We start from the raw sequence: 24,004 nt of genomic DNA on the forward strand, positions 1-24,004 counted from the left end.
ATGTACCTTTAAGAGGAACTATGTTTTTGAAGCCCCTGTATATTGTAGTACCAGTAGTGACCACTCGGGTATATAAGCCTGTGTAGCGTCTTGTTTAGTTAGTTCACCTTCAGACTTTGTTCAGTAAGCACTTGTTAAATCAACTCCTGCATTCCATGTCTCCATTGACATACGGATCTAACAAACATGGATATACAAAAGGTAAATCGTACTTGACTAATCTGCTGGAATTTTTTGAGGATGTAACTGGTAAAATAGATAAGGGAGAACCAGTGGATGTGGTGCATTTGGACTTTCAGAAGGCTTTTGATAAGGTCCCGCATAAGAGATTAGCGTGCAAAATTAAGGCACATGGGATTGGGGGCAAGGTATTGACTTGGATAGAGAACTGGTTGGCGGATAGAATGCAAAGAGTTGGAATAAATGGGTCATTTTCCGAGTGGCAGGGAGTGACTAGTGGGGTACCGCAAGGATCGGTCCAAGGACCCCAGCTGTTCACAATATATATTAATGATCTGGACGAGGGAATTGGATGTAATATCTCCAAATTTGCAGACAACACAAGGCTGGGTGGGCGGGTATGCTGTGAGGAGGATGTTGTGAAACTCCAGTACAATTTGGACAAGTTGGGTGATTGGGCAGAAACATGGCAAATGCACTATAATGTGGATAAATGTGAGGTTATCCACTTTGGTGGCAAAAACAGGAAGGCAGATTATTATTTGAATGGCAATAGATCGGGAGAAGGGGAAGTGCAAAGAGACCTGGGTGTTCTTGTGCACCAGTCGCTGAAGGTAAGCATGCAGGTGCAGCAGGCGGTTAAGAAGGCAAATGGTATGTTGGCCTTCGTAGCAAGAGGGTTCGAGTACAGGAACAAGGATGTCTTGCTGCAGTTGTACAGGGCCTTGGTGAGACCACACCTTGAGTATTGTGTGCAGTTTTGGTTGCCTTATCTGAGGAAGGACGTCCTTGCCATGGAAGGAGTGCAGCGAAGATTCACCAGGCTGATACCTGGGATGGCAGGACTGACGTATGTGGAGAGATTGTGTCGATTGGGCTTATACTCACTGGAGTTTAGAAGATTGACAGGGGATCTCATCGAAACCTATAAAATTCTGTCAGGCCTGGACAGACTAGATGCAGGAAGGATGTTTCCGATGGCTGGGGTGTCCAGAACCAGGGGTCGTAGTCTAAGGATAATGGGTAAGCCATTTAGGACTGAAGTGAGGAGAAATTTCTTCACCCAGAGAGTGGTGAACCTGTGGAATTCTCTGCCACAGAGGGCGGTGGAGGTCAGTTCATTAAATATATTCAAGAAGGAGTTGGATATATTTCTTAAGGCTAAAGGGATCAAGGGATATGGGGAGAAGGCAGGGCCAGGGTACTGAATTTAGATGATCAGCCATGATCTCATTGAATGGCGGAATAGGCTCGAGGGGCCGAATGGCCTACTCCTGCTCCTATCTTCTATGTTTCTATGTTTCTGTCAACAGCCCAGAGTGTGAGCAATGGGAAGAGCCCCAAAGCACCAAGCCCAGGAAGTTACATTTAAAACGTTCAATGATTCTGGTAATGATCATTTCAATATGTGCAAAATAAAATCGATTTGTGTCAAAGCGGTTATTTCCTGCACTAAAATTGGCGGGCTTTTTGAAATGGGCAATTAATCCCAGCTCAGCCAATCGGGGCCTGCGTTTGCAGCATTTCATTGATTGGTCAGAGTTGGGTTTAAAGTGGGTGGGCGCCAGTGTCCAGCCAATCAGTGCTCGGGGCGGTCCCTCACTGAGTATAACAAGGCGGACACACAGCAGACTTCGCATTAACAGTCCGTGTGTTCCAGATTGTGTTGAGGTCGGTTCAGAAAATGGCCAGGACCAAGCAGACAGCGCGCAAATCGACCGGAGGGAAAGCTCCTCGCAAACAGCTGGCGACCAAAGCGGCCCGGAAGTGCGCTCCAGCCACGGGCGGAGTGAAGAAACCCCATCGCTACAGACCCGGCACTGTGGCTCTGAGGGAGATCCGCCGCTACCAGAAATCCACCGAGCTGCTGATCCGCAAACTGCCCTTCCAGCGCCTGGTGCGGGAGATCGCTCAGGACTTCAAGACCGACCTGCGCTTCCAGAGCTCGGCCATCATGACCCTGCAGGAGGCCAGCGAGGCTTACCTGGTGGGGCATTTTGAGGACACCAACCTGTGCGCCATCCACGCCAAGCGAGTCACCATCATGCCCAAAGACATCCAGCTGGCCCGCCGCATCCGCGGGGAGCGCGCCTAAACTCACCCTGCCCGGATCCAGGCTTTAGCACCAAATACAACAACGGCTCTTTTAAGAGCCATCAAATCAGCAAAGGAAAGAGCTGCGATCGGCACAAGGTAAACTGGACTGTTTACACATCGTGCAGGTCGTGCAGTGTTAATGTAACTGGGGATTTATACAGTGGGGCAGTGAATATCTGACGGTGCGCGTATGATCCAGGTTTAAATGTGAGTGAGCTGCCCAGTAGACTGACTGCACCCGACCAGTCGGAAACTATAAGTGGGAGTTCTGATAGTAAATTGATCCCACTCCACATACCGGGATAGATCCGAGAGGGAGAACGAGGTGCCTGAAGTCTGAATTTCACCTTTAAAACCAACTCTTAATGCGGGAACAGGTGGGAACTTCAGTTACTAATTGGAATATTTTCATTTAACCAGAGTTGGAATTCTGTTCCATCCTTTCTGCAAGTTAGCAGGGAAAAATTGTCTGGATCAATGTGTTTACTTCTCCCTGTGGAATTATTGCCCAATAAGAAATGGCGAGCCCATCAAACGCTCATTCCCTTTATATTCAGTTTTTAACATCCATTTATATTCGGCTCTTCCCACAATGTGTTCAAAGACGGCCACTCTCAGGTTAAGATTCTGTTTGTTTTATTTTTCTCTGAAGCCAGTCTCTCTCTATATTGAATAACTGATCTGATTTTCCGCTTACAGCAATCTCGCTGCAGTGTTTGTGGATCTAGATTCCTACATGATCGACAGAGTGTCGCGTTAATAACTGAAAATGGCTGAGGGTCATTTCTGATCAAGAAACTCGCAGCTTAATTGCACAGATTTAAAATGTTAAATTAATTCCGGGCTATCTGTGCTCCATAGGACAGAACAGGAACCAGCCCTTTCCTAGAAACTGTGGGTGGCTCTGAAAAGAGCCTTTGGGTTATTAGATTGAATCTTATCCGCTTTACTTGCTCTTGGAGCTGGCAGTGCTGGTTTTCTTGGGCAGAAGCACCGCCTGGATATTAGGCAGCACCCCGCCCTGAGCGATGGTCACCTTTCCCAGCAGTTTGTTGAGCTCCTCGTCATTGCGGATGGCCAGCTGCAGGTGTCTGGGGATGATACGGGTCTTCTTGTTGTCGCGGGCAGTGTTGCCGGCCAGCTCCAGGATTTCAGCAGTCAGATACTCTAGCACAGCAGCCATGTAGACCGGGGCTCCGGCACCCACACGCTCAGCGTAGTAACCCTTTTGTAGGAGCCTGTGAACCCGGCCCACAGAGAACTGCAGTCCGGCCCGGGATGAGCGGGACTTGGCCTTGGCCCAAGCTTTACCGCCAGTTTTTCCTCTTCCAGGCATTACCACAATCAACATGGTCAGAGAAATAATGAAAGTCTCCTCCCACACCTGCCCTTCTTATACCTTCTGGATGAATGCAGTCAGCGTACTTCTGATTGGTCGCTCTGTGGTGAATTTCATTGGTGCTTTCCGGTGACCAATCACAGTCTGCTTTTCCCACCAATGAAAAGAGGGCGGAAATAAATGCCTGAACAGTCAGATCCACAATGATATTTTAAATTTCAAAAGCCTCGCCAATAATTTTTAAACTGAGGATTATGTTAATAAATTCACCATTAGCCAAAGATTTCCAAACACGTTTTATTCCCGTTTGTCTTATTCCATATTTCTCTTGCACATTCCAGGCTGTGACAATCAGGATTATTTGTGTTGTGTCCATCAGTAGTAAGACACAGACTACAGGAGAACGGTACAACAGGTGTTTACTCAACGTGGCTCACTCTGGAACTGGACTGTACAGATTACTACTCAGTGCTATATACAGGTGTTGTCACTGCCGGTACTACAGTATACATGAGCTGTAAAAAGTAGTTCCCCCCTTAAAGGTATATACATTACAATTCCTCCCCTTTTAGATTAACAGTACCATAACACTCATTTAACAATTGAATATCAAACTAATTACAATTAACACTTTTAACATACAACGTTAGCTGAAAATAGTCCATTTATATATTCAGTCTTTGGAGAGGCTTCCTGATCCTTTCTGGATAGCGCCTTTCCCGAGTGTCTTGCTCTTGGTGCGGAGGCGATTCTGGCCCCCTGTCGTCGGTTGGGTCATCAGCTTCCGATGCTACTGTTTCTGGGGTAGATGCGACCTGCACGTCGGGTTCCTCACCAGGTACGTATGGGCGAGGCATGGGGTTGACTTAAGAACATAAGAACATAAGAAATAGGAGCAGGAGTAGGCCAATCGGCCCCTCGAGCCTGCTCCGCCATTCAATAAGATCATGGCTGATCTGATCCTAACCGCCAATCCACTATCACAGAACCATCTCCTGAATCTAACAGAATTAGACACACGAAATAGGAGCAGGATCAGGCTACACGGCCCCTGGGCCCGCTCCGCTACCCGCAGGGCCATGACCGATCTGAACCTAGACTCATGTCCAAATTCCTGCCCGCTCCCCATAACCTTTAATTCCCTTTACTTCTAGGAAACTGTCTATTTCTGTTTTAAATTTATGTAATGATGTAGCGTCTCACAATGTTCTCCCCAACATCCACTGTGTACATTAGTGGGCCCTGCCGTGTGCATATCGTTCCTGGCTGCCATTTTTCTGTTCGGTAGTCGCGGGCCAAGGCTGGTTGCCCTACATTGAAGCTCCTTGTTGGCTTCTCATGGATGTGCTGGAATTGCTTACTCTCAACATCTCTTCGTACATTTGCTCTGAGCAAATCCAGGTGAGATCTTAACCTTTGGTTAAAGAACATCATGGCCGGGGCCTGGTTGGTGACTGCATGTGTCGCATTCTGGTAGGTGAACAGCAAATTGTCCACCTTGTGCTGCAGCGGAATGTTGTCATTGTACATAGCCTTTATTGCCTTCTTAAAGGTTTGTACGAACCTCTCAGCCAATCCATTTGTGGCTGGATGATATGGGGCGGATGTGTAATGCCTTACCCCATTCTTTTTCATAAACCTCCGGAACTCTTCGGACACAAACTGTGGTCCGTTATCGGAGCAAATCTGTTCTGGCAAGCCGTTCCTGGCAAAAATGGTCCGTAGGACTGCAATAGTTTTCTCCATAGTGGTGGAGGACATTTTGATGACGTCTGGCCATTTCGAGTGCGCATCCACGGCTATTAAAAACATTGAGTCCATGAATGGACCAGCAAAATCAATATGCACCCGTTGCCATGGAGATGAGGGCCACTCCCATGGGTGTAGAGAGGCATGTGGTGATGCATTTTGGACTTTCTGGCATCCTGAGCAGCTCTTGGTCAGGTCCTCAATTTGTTTATCGATTCCTGGCCACCACACATAAGCCCTGGCAAGGCTTTTCATTTTTACCCCTCCCAGATCACCCTCATGAAGCTCATTGAGCATTCTATCCCTTAACTTGGGTGGAATTACCACTCGGGATCCACACATCAAGGTCCCCCGGCACACTGACAGCTGTTCTCTTATTGTCGAGAATGCTGGCAACAGTGAGTCACCATGTGCTGGCCATCCCTTCACCATCAAATCATATACCCGAGAGTGTGTCGGGTCATTTCGGGTCTCCTTTTCTATACGAGCGTTAGTTACTGGTAGGTATTCAACTATAGTCGAATGAAATATTTCAACAGGATCCACTGCTGGTGCTTCCTCCGCAGTAGGCAGTGGCAGGCGTGATAGCCCATCAGCATTTCCATGCTGTTTCGTGCCCTTATATTCAAACTCATAGTGGTGCGCCCTAGAAAGAGTGACCATCTTTGTAGTCATTGCGCAGTCATCACCGGAACGCCCTTCTTTGGATTAAAAATGGAGACAAGAGGCTGGTGGTCAGTCAGCAAGGTGAATTTCTGCCCGTGCAGATAGTGATTGAACTTTTTCACTCCCCACACTAGGCGGAGGGCCTCCCTCTCAATTTGGGCATAGTTACGCTCAGCTGAGGTTAGTGATCATGACGCAAAGGCTATTGGCCTCTCTGAGCCATCCGAGAATTTTTGCGACAGCACCGCTCCAATGCCATAGGGTGACGCATCACACGCCAACCGAATTGGTAGTGCTGGGTTGAAATGGGCCAATACCTCTTTCGATGTGATTAGTGATTTGCTCTTCTGGAAAGCTCGTTTACATACGCCACTCCACTTCCATGGCACTCCAGTTTGCAGTAGGGTGTTCAGTGGGTGTAGTATTGTAGACAAATTTGTCAAGAACTTATGGTAGTAATTTACCAGCCCGAGGAACGACCTCAGTTGTGAGACGTTTTCCGGTGCTGGAGCCTTGACTACTGCCTCAATCTTTTCTGGGAACTTATGTAACCCCTCTTTATCGATAACGTGGCCACAATACGAGATCTGTTTTTTAAAAACTCGCATTTGGGGCGGTTAGCTCGGAGCCCATATTCCTTCAATCTAGTGAGCACCTGCTCCAGGTTGGCGAGGTGATCACTGTCATTTTTGCCCGTGACCAGGCTGTCGTCCAAATAACACTGGGTCCCTGGGATCCCTTGCAGGACTTGTTCCATTGCCCTTTGCCAAATAGCCGGAGCTGATGCTACCCCGAATACCAGCCGGTTGTATTGGTAAAGACCTTTATGGGTGTTGATTGTGAGGTATTTTTTTGATGCTTCTTCTACCTCCATTTGCAGATGCTCCTGGGCCAGATCAATCTTAGTGAAGCATTTCCCTCCAGATAGCGAGGCAAAAATATCTTCAATCCGTGGAAGTGAATATTGCACGGTGTGAAGGACTGGGTTCACTGTTACCTTAAAGTCCCCACAGATGCGAACCTTCCTTGGTTCCCCAGGCGTGCTGCTCAATGACTTTTTCATCACAGGGATGATGGGTGTAGCCCACTCACTCCAGTCTACCTTGGACAGTACTCCTGAATGTTCCAAACTCTCCAGCTCTGCTTCGACAGCTGGGAGGATCGCATAAGGTCTTAAAAAAATTTGGGCTTGCATTTTCTTCGATTTTAATTGTTGCTGTCATGCCTTTTAGTGTTCTGAGTCCTTGCTGGAACACTTCTTGTGCGTTGGTTAGGATCTTTGACAGTCGCCCAGGTGTGACATCATCATCCTTTTTGGCAGCCACAGTCAGTGCTTGTATGGAATGCCAATCCAGCTGTATTTTCCGGATCCATTCACGTCCCAGTAATGGTGGTCCTCCATCTTGCAATACATACAGGTCTAGTTTTGGTGTTTCCTTACCGTTATATATAATGGTCACCCTTATTTTTCCTTTGGGGTAGACTTTTTTGCCCCGTGTACGTCTTCAAAATAATTTTTGTGTCTCTCAAGGGTATGTGTGAGAATAGCCGCTCATAGTCCCATCGGTTTATGACTGTTAGGGCTGATCCTGTGTCCAATTCCATTTTTACCTGGACTCCTACAAGAGAGGGGGCGGTACTGGACCTAATTCTAGGGAATGTGGCCGGCCAAGTGGAAAAAGTGCTAGTAGGTGAGCACTTTGGTGATAGTGACCATAATATGGTAAGATTTAAGGTGGTCATGGAAAAGGACAGGGATGGGCCGGAAATAAAGGTTCTAAATTGGGGGAAGGCCGATTTTAATAGGATAAGGCAGGATCTGGCCAAAATGGACTGGGATCAGCTACTTGTAGGAAAATCCGCATCGGAGCAATGGGAGGCTTTCAGAAGGGAGATTGAGATCATACAATGGCAACATGTTCCCGTAAAGGTCAAGAGTGGTTCCAAAAACCACAGGGAACCTTGGATGTCAGGGGATATACGAGAATGGATTAGGAAAAAAAGGAGGGCTTTTGGTAGATACAAAAGGCTAAAGACGGAGGAAGCCCTAGAGGAGTACAAAAAGTGCAGGGGGATACTTAAAAAAGAAATTAGGAGATAAAGGAGGGGCCATGAAATAACACTGGCGAGCAAAATAAAGGAAAATCCGAAGATGTTTTATAAGTATATTAAGGGTAAGAGGATAACTAGGGAAAAAATAGGGCCCATTAGGGACAAAAGTGGCAAACTGTGTGTGGAGCCGGAAGATGTAGGAGGGGTTCTAACTGAATTTTTTGCATCTGTTTTCACTATGGAGAAGGACGATGTAGACATAGAAATAGGGCGGGGGGACTGTGATATGCTCGAACATATTAACATCGAGAGGGAGGAGGTATTGGCGGTTTTAGCTGGCCTAAAAATGGATAAATCCCCAGGCCCGGATGAAATGTATCCCAGGCTGCTGTGTGAGGCAAAGGAGGAGATTGCGGGGGCTCTAACACATATATTCAGGACCTCTCTGGCCACAGGGGATGTGCCAGAGGACTGGAGAACCGCTAATGTAGTACCATTATTCAAGAAGGGTAGTAGGGAGAAACCGGGGAACTACAGGCCAGTGAGCCTAACATCAGTGGTAGGAAAATTATTGGAAAAAGTCCTGAGGGACAAAATTTGTCTCCACTTGGAGAGGCAAGGATTAATCAGGGATAGTCAACATGGCTTTGTAAAGGGAAGATCATGTCTGACTAATTTGATTGAATTTTTTGAGGGGGTGACTAGGTGTGTGGATGAGGGTAACGCAGTGGATGTGGTATACATGGATTTCAGTAAGGCCTTTGAAAAAGTCCTGCACAGGAGGCTGGTCAAGAAGGTAAGAGCCCATGGAATCCAGGGTGCCTTGGCACATTGGATACAAATCTGGCTTAGTGGCAGAAGGCAGAGGGTGATGGTCGAAGGTTGTTTTTGTGACTGGAAGCCTGTGGCCAGTGGGGTACCACAGGGATCGGTGCTGGGTCCCTTGCTGTTTGTGGTCTACATTAATTACTTGGATATGAATGTAAAGGGTATGATCAGTAAGTTCGCGGATGATACAAAAATTGGTAGGGTGGTAAATAGCGAGGAGGGTAGCCTCAGTCTGCAGGACGATATAGATGGGTTGGTCAGATGGGCGGAACAGTGGCAAATGGAATTTAACCCGGAAAAGTGCGAGGTGATGCACTTTGGGGGGACTAACAAGGCAAGGGAATACACAATGAATGGAAAGACCCTAGGCAAGATGGAGGGTCAGAGGGATCTGGGTGTGCAAGTACACAGATCCCTGAAGGCGGCGGAACAGGTGGATAAGGTGGTAAAAAAGGCATATGGGATACTTGCCTTCATTAGCCGAGGCATTGAATATAAGAGCAAGGAGGTTATGATGGAGCTGTATAAAACACTGGTTAGGCCACAGCTGGAATACTGTGTGCAGTTCTGGTCGCCACACTACAGGAAGGATGTGATCGCGTTAGAGAGGGTGCAGAGGAGGTTCACCAGGATGTTACCAGGGCTGGAGCGCTTCAGCTATGAAGAGAGACTGGGCAGATTGGGTTTGTTTTCCTTGGAGCAGAGGAGGCTGAGGGGGGACATGATTGAGGTGTACAAAATTATGAGGGGCATAGATAGGATGGATGCTGAGGAGCTTTTTCCCTTAGTAGAGGGGTCAATAACTAGGGGGCATAGATTTAAGGTAAAGGGCGGGAGGTTTAGAGGGGATTTGAGAAAGAACTTTTTCACCCAGAGGGTGGTTGGAGTCTGGAACTCTCTGCCTGAAAGGGTTGTGGAGGCAGAAACCCTCACAACATTTAAGAAGCATTTGGATGAGCACTTGAAATGCCATAGCATACAAGGCTACGGGCCAAATGCTGGAATATGGGATTAGATTAGACAGGGCTTGATGGCCGGCGCGGACACGATGGGCCGAAGGGCCTCTATCCGTGCTGTATTACTCTATGACTCTATGACTCCTGCTATCTTGAGAGTGTCCCAAATGGTTCGGTGATCCTCCGTTTTGATCACGTTATGTAGTTTCAGACAACTCAGCTCCCTGTTTTCGGAGTTGGCATCACTCTTTTGTTCATCTGCACTATTCTCCATCACCTTATGTACCTTCTTGTACTTTTCTTTTGGAGATTTCTTATTGCTGGCTTTCTTTCTCGACCTGCAGACTCGTGCTATGTGTCCTACTTTTCCACATTGTCTGCACACTTTGTCTTTGAACCAGCAATCATTGTGGTCGTGTATTGTTCTGCCGCAGCGATAGCACTTCTCTGCTCTGTATGACATTTCATTTGTGCCATATTCTTGCGGTCTCTGTTGTATCTCTGCAGCTCCCCGTGCTGCTGCTTCATATGATACCGCAATGCTGAAAGTCTTGTCCAGCGTAAGGTCCTTTTCAGATAAAAGCCATTTCTGGGTTCCTTCACTTTAAAGGCCACACACAAACTTGTCCCTTAAGGTATCTGCCAGTCCCGTTCCAAACTGGCAGTGTTTCAATAGTTTGCGCAGTTCTGTTAAATATTCAGCATTGCTTTCATCCTTATGCTGGTTCCGTTTGTGAAACTTGAATCTTTCTGCTATCAGCAGCGGTGTGGGGTTTAAATGTTCCTGTAGTATCGTCACTATGTCTCCAAAACTCTTTTCCACTGGCTTCGCTGGGGTTACTAGATTTCGTAATAAGTCATACGTCTTTGCACCCATTAAATTTAACAATACCGGTGCTTTCTTGTCATCTGACACCTCATTTGCCTTGCAGTATACCTCTATTTGTTCGACATATGTAGTCCAATCTTTGACTTCATTGTCAAATGCGGTGATACTGCCACTCTTTGGCATTTTGGGTGTGGTTTAAAATGGCTTAAAATGGCGTCTCCCATGCTTTCCTTCCTCCCCCGCTGCTGCCAACGCCGCTCTCGGCGGTCCTCGTGGCAATGGCGGTGCCCTGTAGGTTTCGTGCGCTTCTCCTGCGCTGCTGCCAATGCCGCTCTCGGCGGTCCTCTTGGCAAAAGTGGTGCCTCGCGGGTTTCTGCGGGTCTCTCTCCCTCTCCTCAATGCTGCTCGGCCCCTGAACACCGGCTGTGCCCTGTGCACTCTGCCCTCTCTGTCTCTCTCCCATTGATGCTGCTTGGCCCTTTGCTGTGCCGCTCCGTCGGGCTCCAGCCCACCGCTGTCCGGGAAGGTTCTGCGCACTACATGTTGCCAGCCCGTTTCGCTGGACCACCGCAACTGGAACGCCAACCCCGGCTCTCAACAGCCTCCCCCGCAATTCTCGAGTCTCTGCTGGATGACTGGGCGGTTGCCTGTGGTCGACGCCCGTGTCTCTGGCCTTGACCTCCAATCTACTGGTCTCCAGGAACGACTCCCTGGGAGGTGATGCAGGGTTGCAGGTAGGATTGAATTTGCCTCATCGCCAATGTTGTGTCCGTCAGTAGTAAGACACAGACTGCAGGAGAACGGTACAACAGGTGTTTACTCAATGTGGCTCACTCTGGAACTGGACTGTACAGATTACTACTCAGTGCTATATACAGGTGTGGTCACTGCCGGTACTACAGTATACATGAGCTGTAAAAAGTAGTTCCCCCCTTAAAGGTATATACATTACAATTTGCGTGTTCAATTTCAGAATGTAATGGGCAGGAATCAACCTCTACTGATTCTGTAACCAGACACATTCCAGCTCAATCTTTGTAAAAGTGAGGTTTCAATGATTATCGATCGATCCTTTGTACAGGCGGGAGTGAAAGCAGAACCGGGAGTCCTGTGAAAAGAGAAGAGGGACAGTGTTCAAATTGACTCGGTTCCAGTCTCTGTTAAAGCTCCCATTCTGGGCTGTTACTGCAAGAAGTCTCGGGTTAACAAACCCCCAACATTTATTTTTAAAATTTGAAAACGCCTTGAGACAGAACGATGTGACTGGAATCTGAGTCTTACCCCGAGAACAAGCTCTTAATTCGGTGGCAGGTGCTGTAAATGAACAGGTCTGAGAACAAAGGGAAAAAGCTACCTGGGATCGTGTTTGCAGTTTTTACTGGGCGGGAAATTCAGCAGTGACGCTAATGTCGAACAAGAATTTAAAACTGCTTATTTGAAAATTCAAATCTACATCTACTGCTAAGAACTTAAGGTTCTCAAACTTTTTCAGGAAATAATTACAGTAAATTGAGTGTAAAGGGAGATGCGACTGTGTAGATATTTCAGAGAGATTGTGGGTGGCTCTTAAAGAGCCGTTGTGGTTTGGGTTTGTTCTTTCAGGGCAGCGTGGAGTTTTACTTGGAGCTGGTGTATTTGGTCACCGCCTTTGTCCCTTCTGACACCCCGTGCTTGGCCAGCCCCCCGGGCAGCAGCAGGCGCATGGCGGTCTGGATCTCCCGGGAGCTGATGGTGTGCCGCTTGTTGTAATGGGCCAGGCGGGAAGCCTCACTCGCGATGCGCTCGAAAATATCGTTCACAAATGAATTCATGATGCTCATGGCCTTGGAGGAGATGCCGGTGTCAGGGTGAACCTGCTTCATCACTTTGTAGATGTAGATGGAGTAACTCTCCTTCCTCGACTTTCTGCACTTCTTGCCGCCCTTTGGCACCACTTTCTTCACAATTTTCTTGGCGCCCTTCTTGGCAGCTGATTTCTTCTCGTCAACCATCGTCTCGTTCAGTATCAGGAAACAATTTAAGCAAATGGTGCTCCGAGCTCGTATTATATAGGCAGCCCCACAGTCCGTCCCACACAGCTATGCTAATGAGGGATGGTTAAAGGCAAGGATTGTGATTGGTTTATTGGAAGCGTTGTCAATTTCCTTTGTTCTCTATCTCTCCGATAGGCTTCTTTACGCATCCAATCAGATTCTGCGTTCACCACAATCTCAAATACTGGAATGCTGAATTAAAACCCTTTCCATATTTATACTGTCCTCAAATCCTGTTTCTATTCTGCTCCCTCCAACATGTTCAACGACGGCTGGGGTTATGTTGAAGGTTATTTGTGGTTTTCTCCTCTGCATATATATTTGTGTATGTAAAGAATATTAACAGCCAACGCATGGCAGTGTTTGTTGATCTAGATTTCTAAACATTCGACAGAGAGTGACCGGGATATAAACGAGTCATCTCAGGTCAGGATAATTCCAGGGCAACTACTGTAATGTTTTAATATAAAACTAGCTCTAGGACAATTGTGATCAATTGATCGACAGGAACCAGTCCTTTCAGATAAAGTGGGTGGCTCTGAAAAGAGCCTTTGGGTTATTAGATTGAATCTTGTCCGCTTTACTTGCTCTTGGAGCTGGCATTGCTGGTTTTCTTGGGCAGCAGCACCACCTGGATATTAGGCAGCACCCCGCCCTGAGCGATGGTCACCTTTCCCAGCAGCTTGTTGAGCTCCTCGTTGTTGCGGATGGCCAGCTGCAGGTGTCTGGGGATGATGCGGGTCTTCTTGTTGTTGCGGGCAGCGTTGCCGGCCAGCTCCAGGATTTCAGCGGTCAGATACTCGAGCACAGCAGCCATGTAGACCGGGGCTCCGGCACCCACATGCTCAGCGTAGTTGCCCTTTCGCAGGAGCCTGTGAACCCGGCCCACGGGGAACTGCAGTCCGGCCCGGGATGTGCGAGACTTGGCTTTAGCACGAGCTTTACCGCCAGTTTTTCCTCTTCCAGACATTTCCACAATCAACATGGTCAGAGAAATAATGAAAGTCTCCTCCGACATCTGCCCTTCTTATACCTTCTGGATGAATGCAGATGTGGTGTATGTGCCTTTAAGAGCAATTATGGTGTATGTGCCTTTAAGAGCCCCAGGTGTGCGTAATGTCGGTAATTGCCACTTGGGCTATATAAGCCTGTGTATTGTGTATATCCTTTAGAAACCCACCCCCCAGACTTGCTTAGTAAATACCTATGAACCAACTCCTGTCTTCAGTATCTTTATCTACACACGGACACTACAGTGGCGACGAAGTGGAAACGGACTTACCTGCAATTCGGCAGCACCTCAAGGACATCGATTCCTCCAGCGTCCAGAAGACTCAAGGAAGTAAGAGAAACTGTGGTTTCACCAGCTGGCCAAGCTGGTGGCAGGTACTGCGCTAATCCTTCCTGGGCATCAGGCTGGAGCTCCAGCGGCGGGCTCTACAGCTGAGGCAGGCAGCGAAATCGGAGGCAAGCAATAACGGACTGGGAGGGTGCACTCGAGAGACGGCCGGCGCGGTAAGCAAGTCAGCATTTAGACCTCCGTTGGGAACGAGTCTCCAACAGTGAATAAACGGAAACCACAGTAAAACAGCGTTGTTATCGGTAGCAGCGGCGGGAAAGCGCGGGAAGCGCCATATCGTTGCTACAGGAAAAAAAAGAAAAAAAAAGCGCGGGAAGCGCCATATCTTTTCTGAAATGCCTAAATCTGGTAATATTGAGGCTTTTGATGGCGAAATAGAAGATTGGACCACATACGTGGAAAGAGTAGAGGTTTATTGCACTGCAAATGGGATAACAGATGAAAAAAAAGCTTCAGTACTTCTGAACTTAATGGGCGCGAAGACATACGGGCTGTTACGAAATTTAATCACTCCAGCCAAACCAAAGGACAAGACTTTTAAAGAAATTGTTGATACCCTGCAGGAGCATTTAAACCCAACACCGCTGCTGATAGCGGAACGATTCAAGTTCTTCAAGAGAAATCAACACAAGAATGAAAGTAACGCTGATTACCTAACCGAATTAAGAAAGCTATCAAAGTACTGCCAATTCGGAGCAGGACTATCGGATTATCTTCGAGACAAATTTGTTTGCGGTCTCTTAAGTGAAGGAACACAAAAAAGACTGCTTTCTGAAAAAGATTTAACATTGGACAAAGCTTTCAGTATGGCTGTATCATACGAAGCAGCAGCAAAAGGAGCTGCAGAGATACAACAACAGACACAGGACTTCAGCACCCATAAAATGACACAGGAGTTCGGAAGATGTTATCGCTGCGGCAGATCCACCCATAACCAGAGGGACTGCTGGTTCAAGGGCAAAGCATGCAGGCAATGTGGTAAGATTGGACACATTGCACGGGTATGCCAATCTGGACAAAATAAATCCACTGACAGAAAACAAAAAATCAATAAAGAAAAGTACAGGAAGGTACAAATGATGACGGACAATAGCTCCGAAGACCAGAATAGCGATAGCGACTCCGGAAACAAGAGACTAAGCTGTCTCAAATTACATAATGTACTTGCCAAAGAGGATTACCAAACCATTTGGGTTACCCTCACAATAGCAGGGTCCCCAGTTAAAATGGAGCTAGATACAGGATCAGTTCTAACCGTAATAAATCGACGAGATTACAAGAGGCTATTTTCGCATATACCTCTAAAAGACACATCCATTATCTTAAAAACATATACGGGGCAGAAAGTCTACCCCAAAGGAAAAATAAGGGTGCCTGTGGTATACAACGGCAAAGAAATACAAAAGTTGTATTTATACATTCTACAAGATGGTGGTCCACCGTTGTTGGGACGTGAATGGATAAGGAAGATACGTTTAGACTGGCACTCCATTCAGGCACTGACGGTGACCAGTAAGGAAAAAAACAATGATGACATCATACCTGAACGATTAAAAGACATCTTGGCCAACGCCAAAGAAGTGTTTCAAGAGAAACTAGGAACCTTGAATGGCATCACCGCCTCAATAAAAGTGGAAGATACAGCAATTCCAAAAATTTTTAAGGCAAGACATACGCAATACATCCGGCAGTCGAGGCAGAGCTGAAGAATTTGGAAAAGGCAGGCGTATAATCCAAAATAGATTGGAGCGAATGGGCAACACCCATCGTTCCAGTCATGAAAAAAACATTGAAAAATAACTCTGAGGAACAGAAAAAAATTCGCATCTGTGGGGACTTTAAGGTGACTGTAAACCTGGTCCTTCACACGGTACAGTATCCTCTTCCGAGGATAGAAGATATTTTCGCCTCACTATCCGGAGGGAAACGTTTCACAAAAATTGACTTGGCACAGGCATATCTACAGATGGAGGTTGAGGAGACCTCTAAAAAGTATCTCACAATAAACACACACAAAGGCCTGTACCAGTACAATCGACTGGTTTTTGGAATAGCATCAGCTCCAGCTATCTGGCAAAGAGCTATGGAGCAAGTCCTGCAAGGGATTCCGGGGACTCAATGCTACCTAGACGACATCCTTATAGCAGGAGAAAACGACAACGAGCACCTTGCCAATTTGGAGCAGGTGGTCACTAGGCTGAAAGAACGGGGCCTACGAGCAATCCGCCCCAAGTGTGAATTTTTCCAAAATCAGATATCATATTGTGGCCACATAATTAATAAGGAAGGGTTGCATAAGTCACCTGAAAAAATTGAAGCAGTTATAAAAGCCCCAGCACCTGAAAATGTTTCACAATTAAGGTCATTCCTGGAATTAATAAATTACTATCATAAATTTTTACCGAACTTATCAACTATTCTACACCCTCTTAATGATCTTCTACAGACAGGAGTGATTTGGAAATGGAACGAAGACTGTAAACGTGCCTTCCATAAATGTAAAGACTTAATCACATCCGAGAAAATTTTGGCTCATTACAACCCATCACTACCAATCAGACTGGCGTGCGATGCATCCCCTTATGGCATAGGAGCGGTATTGTCCCATAGATTCCCTGATGGCTCGGAACGGCCGATAGCTTTTGCGTCACGCTCATTGAACTCAGCTGAGCGTAACTATGCCCAGATAGACAGGGAAGCACTCAGCCTGGTATGGGGAGTGAAGAAATTCAACCATTACCTACACGGACAAAAATTTACCTTGCTGACTGACCATCAACCCCTCATCTCCATATTCAACCCTAAAAAAGGTGTCCCCATTATGACGGCACAAAGACTACAGAGGTGGTCCCTTTTTCTAGGGGCACACCAATACAACATTGAATACAAAGGGTCAAAACAGCATGGGAATGCTGACAGTTTATCACGCCTACCGTTGCCAACGATAGAAGAGGCACCTACAGTAGACCCAGTAGAGATATTCCACTCTACCATAGTGGAATGTCTACTGGTGAGAAATTCTGCCATTGAAAGGGAGACAAGAAATGACCCTACTCTCTCACGGGTCTACGATTTAACAGTGAAGGGATGGCCAGCACATGGCGAACCACTGTTGCCAGCATTCTCGCAAAGAAGAGAACAGCTGTCAGTGTGCCGAGGAACCTTGATGTGTGGATCCAGAGTGATGATTCCACCCAAACTCCAGGATAAAGTGCTAAAGGAGCTTCACGAGGGGCATCTGGGTGGAGTGAAAATGAAGAACCTAGCTAGGGCGTTTGTATGGTGGCCAGGTATCGATGGAGACATCGAAGACATGACCAAGAGCTGCCTAGGATGCCAGAAGGTCCAAAATGCTCCGCCACAGGCCCCTCTACATCCATGGGAGTGGCCCTCATCTCCCTGGCAAAGGGTGCACATCGACTTTGCTGGTCCATTTATGGACTCAATGTTCTTAATCGCAGTTGATGCACACTCCAAGTGGCCGGAGGTAATAAAGATGTCCTCCACCACCACGGAAAAAACCATCACAGTATTAAGGACCATATTTGCCAGGAATGGGCTGCCGGAGCAGATATGTTCTGATAATGGACCGCAATTTTGTCCGAAGAATTCAGAAAGTTCTTAAAGAACAATGGGGTAAAGCACTACACGTCCGCCCCATACCATCCCGCCACCAATGGATTGGCTGAAAGGTTTGTCCAGACCTTCAAGAAGGCCATCAAGGCCATGGGTAATGAAGACATAAAACTTCAGCACAAGGTGGATAACTTCTTATTTGCATATAGGAATGCAACGCATATGGTTACTAACCAAACTCCTGCCATGATGTTCTACAATAGAAACCTAAGATGCCGGCTGGATTTGGTCAAGCCCAACATCCGAAGGGACGTGGAGAACCGGCAGTTTCAGGGCATGAATGAAAGGCCAACTAGGGCCTTCCAGATAGGCCAACCGGTTTTGGCCCGGGACTACCGTACCGAGAAATGGCAGCCTGGAACTATCTGCACACGATTAGGACCACTGATGTATACCGTGTACATCGGAGACAGCATAATAAGGCGCCATGCTGACCAAATCATCAAGTCATCCGAAAAGGGACAACCTACACCACCACTCTATACATCTAACGATGAAGTAGAGATACCCATATCTACCTCCGATCCGGTGATACTGGAGCCCGATGAACCCGACACTGGCCTTCAAGCCGAATCAGCCTTGCCAGAAGAACCTACTACACCACCAGAAACTACTACACCCCCGAGGTGTTATCCGGACCGAGTCAGGAAGCCTCCTGAGAGACTAACTTATAATTAATTAATACAGCAATGTATATTATTTTGCATATAACATGTAATTAATAATTACTTAAAATATGATGTACTAGTTAGCTAGAAGGGGAGGAATTGTGGTGTATGTGCCTTTAAGAGCAATTATGGTGTATGTGCCTTTAAGAGCCCCAGGTGTGCGTAATGCCGGTAATTGCCACTTGGGCTATATAAGCCTGTGTATTGTGTATATCCTTTAGAAACCCCCCCCCCCCCAGACTTGCTTAGTAAATACCTATGAACCAACTCCTGTCTTCAGTGTCTTTATCTACACACGGACACTACAGCAGACAGCGTACTTGTGATTGGTCACTCTGTGGTGAATTTCATTGGTGCTTTCCGGTGACCAATCACAGTCTGCTTTTCCCACCAATGAAAAGAGGGTGGAAATAAATGCCTCAACAGTCAGATCCACTGGTTGTCGAAGGTGAAGACATTGTGGTCAACCAGTTCTTTACCGAAACACACGGAACAGCCATGGGGACCAAATTCACACCACAGTACGCCAACATCTTCATGCACAAGTTCGAGCAAGACTTCTTCACTGCACAGGACCTCCAATCAACGCTATACACCAGATCCATCAACGACATATTCTTCCTATGGACCCACGGTGAAGAATCGCTGAAAAGACTACACGATAACATCAACAAGTTCCATCCCACCATCAAACTCACCATGGACTACTCCTCAGAATCGGTTTCATTCTTGGACACACGAATCTCCATCAAAGACGGAAACCTCAGCACTTCACTCTACCGCAAGCCCACGGACATCCTCACGATGCTCCACTTCTCCAGCTTCCACCCTAACCACGTTAAAGAAGCCATCCCCTATGGACAAGCCCTGTGAATACACAGGATCTGCTCAGACGAGGAGAAATGCGATGGACACCTACAGACACTGAAAGACACGCTCGTAAGAACGGGATATGATGCTTGACTCATCGATCGACAGTTCCGAAGGGCCACAGCGAAATATTGCATAGACCTCCTCAGAAGACAAACACGGGACACAACCAACAGAGTACCCTTCGTCGTCCAGTACTTCCCCGGAGCGGAGAAACTACGCCATGTTCTTCACAGACTTCAAAATGTCATCGATGATGATGAACACCTCGCTAAGACCATCCCCACACCTCCACTACTCACCTTCAAACAGCCACCTAATCTCAAATAGACCATCGTTCGCAGCAAATTACCCAGCTTTCAGGAGAACAGCGACCACGACACCACACAACCCTGCCACAGCAACCTCTGCAAGACATGCCAGATCATCATCACAGACACCATCATCACACGTGAGGACACCACCCACCAGGTACATGGTACATACTCATGTGCCTCGGCCAACGTTGTCTACCTCATACGTTGCAGGAAAGGATGCCCCGGAGCATGGTACATCGGTGAGACCATGCAGACTCTGCGACAATGGATGAACGGACACTGCACAGCAATCACCAGGCAGGAGTGTTCCCTCCCAGTCGGGGAACACTTCAGCAGTCAAGGACATTCAGCCTCCGATCTTCGGGTAAGCATTCTCCAAGGCGGCCTTCGAGACACACGACAACGCAAAATCGTCGAGCAGAAACTGATAGCCAAGTTCTGCACTCATGAGGACGGCCTCAACTGGGAACTTGGGTTCATGTCACGCTACATGTAACCCCACCTGACATAGGGTCATCCAGACTCGAGTCGTCGTTGGCTTGTTCTCTCTACACATGCGGCCGGACCTGCTGTGATTTCAAGCAAAAAAATTTTTTTTGTCTGTTTTTTGTTTTTCATACAGACCCCAGCATCTGCAACATTTGACTCCTTGTGACTCCACCTCATTGTTCTTTGATGTAATGTTTTCCTGACTGACCTGTTTGGACACCATTCACACCTTTGATTGCTGTGATTATCTCTCTGCCGAGGTGTGATAAATGGCAGTTAGAAAGATTACCTGTAATCATCTGGCATTATTCTGACTATATATGCTGTGTCTTTATGCATCTCTCCACTTCACCTGACGAAGGAGCAGCGCTCCGAAAGCTTGTGATTTCAATTAAAGCTGTTGGACTATAACCTGGTGTTGTGTGACTTCTTACAATTCTGGAGGAATGCAGAGAGCGAACTTGTGATTGGTCATTCTGTGGTAAATTACTTTTGTTTTTTCTGTTGACCAATCACATTCTGTTTTCCCCGCCAATCAAAAGGGTGGAAACAACTGGCCTCAACAGTCAGACCGCCAATGATTTCTTATTTTCAAAATGCCCGCCTACATTTTTCTAATCCAGCGAACTAAATTAATAAATTCATTATTAACCAAAGATTTCCGAACATTGTTTTATACTTTTTGTCATATTCCATCTCTCCCTTGCAAATTCCAGGCTGTTACAATTAGGATTAATTTCGGGTTCAATTTCAACCTCTCACGGGCGGGATTAAATTCCCATTGATTTGTGTAATGGGACACATTCCAGCTCAATCTGTGTAAAAGTGAGGATTCACAGATTATCGCTCGATCCTTTGCACAGGCGCTGCTGTGGGAGTGAAACTAGAACTAGGAGTCCTGCTGTGAGAGTAGAGGGACAGAGGGTTCAAACTGACCCCGTTCTGTTTTCTCTAAGAACTCCCATTCCGGGTTGTTACAATGCAGGAAGCTTGAATTAATAAACGGATTGACTCCCAAATGGCATTAAAAAAATTGGAAAAGTCTTGAAAGAACAAGGTTACTGAAATCAGTGTCTCACCCCTTAAAAAAACATTTAATTCGTCGGCAGGCACCGTAAATGAACGGGACCGAGAGCAAAGGGAACGAGTGACCAGGGTCCGTGTTTGTGGTTCTCATCAACCCAGCACAGAGGACACAGCCCCCGCGGGCAGAGTTGGGGGAGTGGTGCTCGCAGGGGCCCTTCCCGTCGGTTTAAAAAGTATGGGGGAGGGGGAGGTGGAGCCTGTATTTTAGCGCGTGCTCAGACTTCTATTAGTAACACAATCAGCAAAAATGTGATTTTTTCACAAAGCGCTTTTATCATTCATTAAATGGGCCACAAGGAAACGATGTTAATTATCATCCAAATTACTGATGAAACGAGTGTGTGACCCGTAGGCTGGTGTGGGAGTTCCTGAAGAGTTAACACATTCCATCAATTGAGATTTTTATTTCACCCAGGGGGTGGTGGGTGTTCTGGAAATAACTCTCAGTCACATCCCAGTAAGTGACAGATATAGAGTAAAATCAACACTCACATAAATCCCAGACCAGGAATTGACAGGTACAGAAGTGTCACTACCGATGAGGCTACGGCTGGCAGAGACGAAGGGTGGAATAGCCTCCTTCTATGCCGTAAATGTCTACGATTCTATGACTAAAGGCCATTCGACCCATCGTGCGTATACTGATTTCAAACACCTCCACACCTAAATTTGATCTTGGAATAAAATATAGATCTACACCGATCACAATGTAAATCATCAATCTATCCCCTCTCCCAGGTCACTGCTCTCTCAGTGAGGTGGTGAGTGGCTCTTAAAAGAGCCTTTGTGTTGTGTTTGGTTGAAAGAGTCGAGTTGTTCAGCCGCAGAATCCATAGAGGGTGCGACCGTGCCATTTCAGAGCGTACACCACAGCCATGGCAGTGACAGTCTTGCACTTGGCATGCTCAGTGTAGGTGACCGCATCCCTGATCACATTCTCCAGGAAAACCTTCAGCACCCCGCGGGTCTCCTCATAGATCAGACCCGAGATCCGCTTGACACCGCCATGGCAAGCCAGGCGGTGGATGGCTGGTTTGGTGATGCCCTGGATGTTGTCATGGAGCACTTTACAGTGGTGCTTGGCGCCGCCTTTGCCCAGCCCTTTGCCTCCTTTACCTCATCCAGTCGTAGTGATTCTTCACTGAAATCGTCGCTGAATGAAAATGTCTTGCCTTACAACTTTATTTGTGCCACCTGAGTGGACCTGGCTGAGGAAGGCAGGCTATTCTGCCCTCGCAACGCGATCCTATGCAGAGCTAGACAGATAGCGAACAACTTGATATCTTCCCATAAAAATCACAAGGCTTGACTTTTCTTGTAAAACTTTACTGAAAGATTCTTATTGTAAAACTGAAATACAACACAGAAATGGAAGCACACATTAGTATACAAACGCATAACTGATATGTATACACAATTTTAGGTACGCCTGAGCAACACAGTACATTTAGCAATGAATATACATTTAGCAAACTGGGAGGCATTCTCTTTAAATTAGCCCTGTACATAGTGTATCAAAATACAGCTACTAGTTAACCAGCTAGACAGAGAAAAGTTACAACTAAACATTTTCTACAACATACAGTGTACACTAATCATCTATAGCATTCTAAAATACTTACAGACAAACAATTTCCAAGACTCAAGCATGGGGACGATACAACTGCCCGGAGCCTGTGCTGCTGTAGGAGCACCGTGGTGTAGGTCTGTGTCCCAGCGAGGACTACACGAGGACTATGTAGCAGTCCTGTGGGGAGCGCAATGACTTCATCACGCTCGGTCGCGTTGTCTGCGCTTGGGGCGTCACGTGATGCGCGTGGTCGCGTTTCTGGCCGTTGAGGCCGAAGTCGGGAGCGGGAGCTGGAGGCCAGGCTGTGCCGGTGCTTGCCGCGGGAGCGGAAGATCGCGTCGCTCCCGGTGGCTGGTAGATGCGGCCGAAGACGCTAGGCTGGGCTGTGCCGGCGGCCTTTCTGGAAGGCCGAGTCGGGCCGGCAGCCGCCTCACGCACGTCACGTCGTACGTGCCGTGACGTCGGCACGCTACGTCGTACGTGATGTGACGTCAGCACGCTAAGGCGCGTCTTAAAGGGGCAGGTAAGTTAAAGGGGCAACGGCCCTAACAGGTAAGTTATACATATATAAGTAGGTTATGTACACACAGTAAGGTTAAGTTAGAGGGAGAGACAGCACACTGCCATTTCTCACACACACAGAGACTCACACACACTGAGAGACTCACACACACTGAGAGACTCACACAGACTGAGAGACTCACACACTCTGAGAGACCCACACACACTGAGAGAGACTCACACACACTGAGAGTCTCACACACACTGAGACTCACACACACTGAGAGACTCACACACACTGAGAGACTCACACACTCTGAGAGACCCACACACACTGAGAGAGACTCACACACACTGAGAGTCTCACACACACTGAGACTCACACACACTGAGAGACTCACACACACTGAGAGACTCACACACACACTGAGAGACCCACACACACTGAGAGAGACTCACACACACTGAGATTCTCACACACTGAGAGACTCACACACACAGAGAGATTCACACACACAGAGAGAGACTCACACACACTGAGAGAGACTCACACACACTGAGAGAGACTCACACACACTGAGAGACTCACACACACTGAGAGAGACTCACACACACTGAGAGAGACTCACACACACTGAGAGACTCACACACACAGAGAGATTCACACACACAGAGAGATTCACACACACAGAGAGAGACTCACACACACTGAGAGAGACTCACACACACTGAGAGAGACTCACACACACTGAGAGAGACTCACACACACTGAGAGAGA

General features: G+C 47.2%; 2 protein-coding genes across 2 annotated transcripts; both read right to left on the reverse strand.

Moving 5' to 3' along the window:
- Positions 1-3,202: 3,202 nt before the first annotated feature.
- Positions 3,203-3,613, reverse strand: LOC147096417 (histone H2A type 2-C-like). The gene has a single exon (XM_085974130.1). The coding sequence runs from the start codon at positions 3,611-3,613 to the stop codon at positions 3,224-3,226; it is 390 nt and encodes a 129-aa protein (XP_085830256.1). The 3' UTR covers positions 3,203-3,223.
- A 9,696-nt stretch (positions 3,614-13,309) lies between these two features.
- Positions 13,310-13,699, reverse strand: LOC147096418 (histone H2A type 2-C-like). The gene has a single exon (XM_085973817.1). It carries the CDS (start codon positions 13,697-13,699, stop codon positions 13,310-13,312), a length of 390 nt encoding a protein of 129 aa, XP_085829943.1.
- Positions 13,700-24,004: the final 10,305 nt, after the last annotated feature.

Source organism: Somniosus microcephalus, unplaced genomic scaffold, assembly GCF_052327205.1.
Source record: "Somniosus microcephalus isolate GS21.2 unplaced genomic scaffold, FLI_Smic_1.0 unresolved_chr1, whole genome shotgun sequence".
NCBI classification, from domain to species: Eukaryota; Metazoa; Chordata; class Chondrichthyes; order Squaliformes; family Somniosidae; genus Somniosus; species Somniosus microcephalus.

Bases quoted from the DNA above. Each gene is read 5' to 3' on its own strand.
- LOC147096417 (XM_085974130.1), bottom strand. From the start codon at position 3,613: ATGCCTGGAAGAGGAAAAACTGGCGGTAAAGCTTGGGCCAAGGCCAAG.
- LOC147096418 (XM_085973817.1), bottom strand. From the start codon at position 13,699: ATGTCTGGAAGAGGAAAAACTGGCGGTAAAGCTCGTGCTAAAGCCAAG.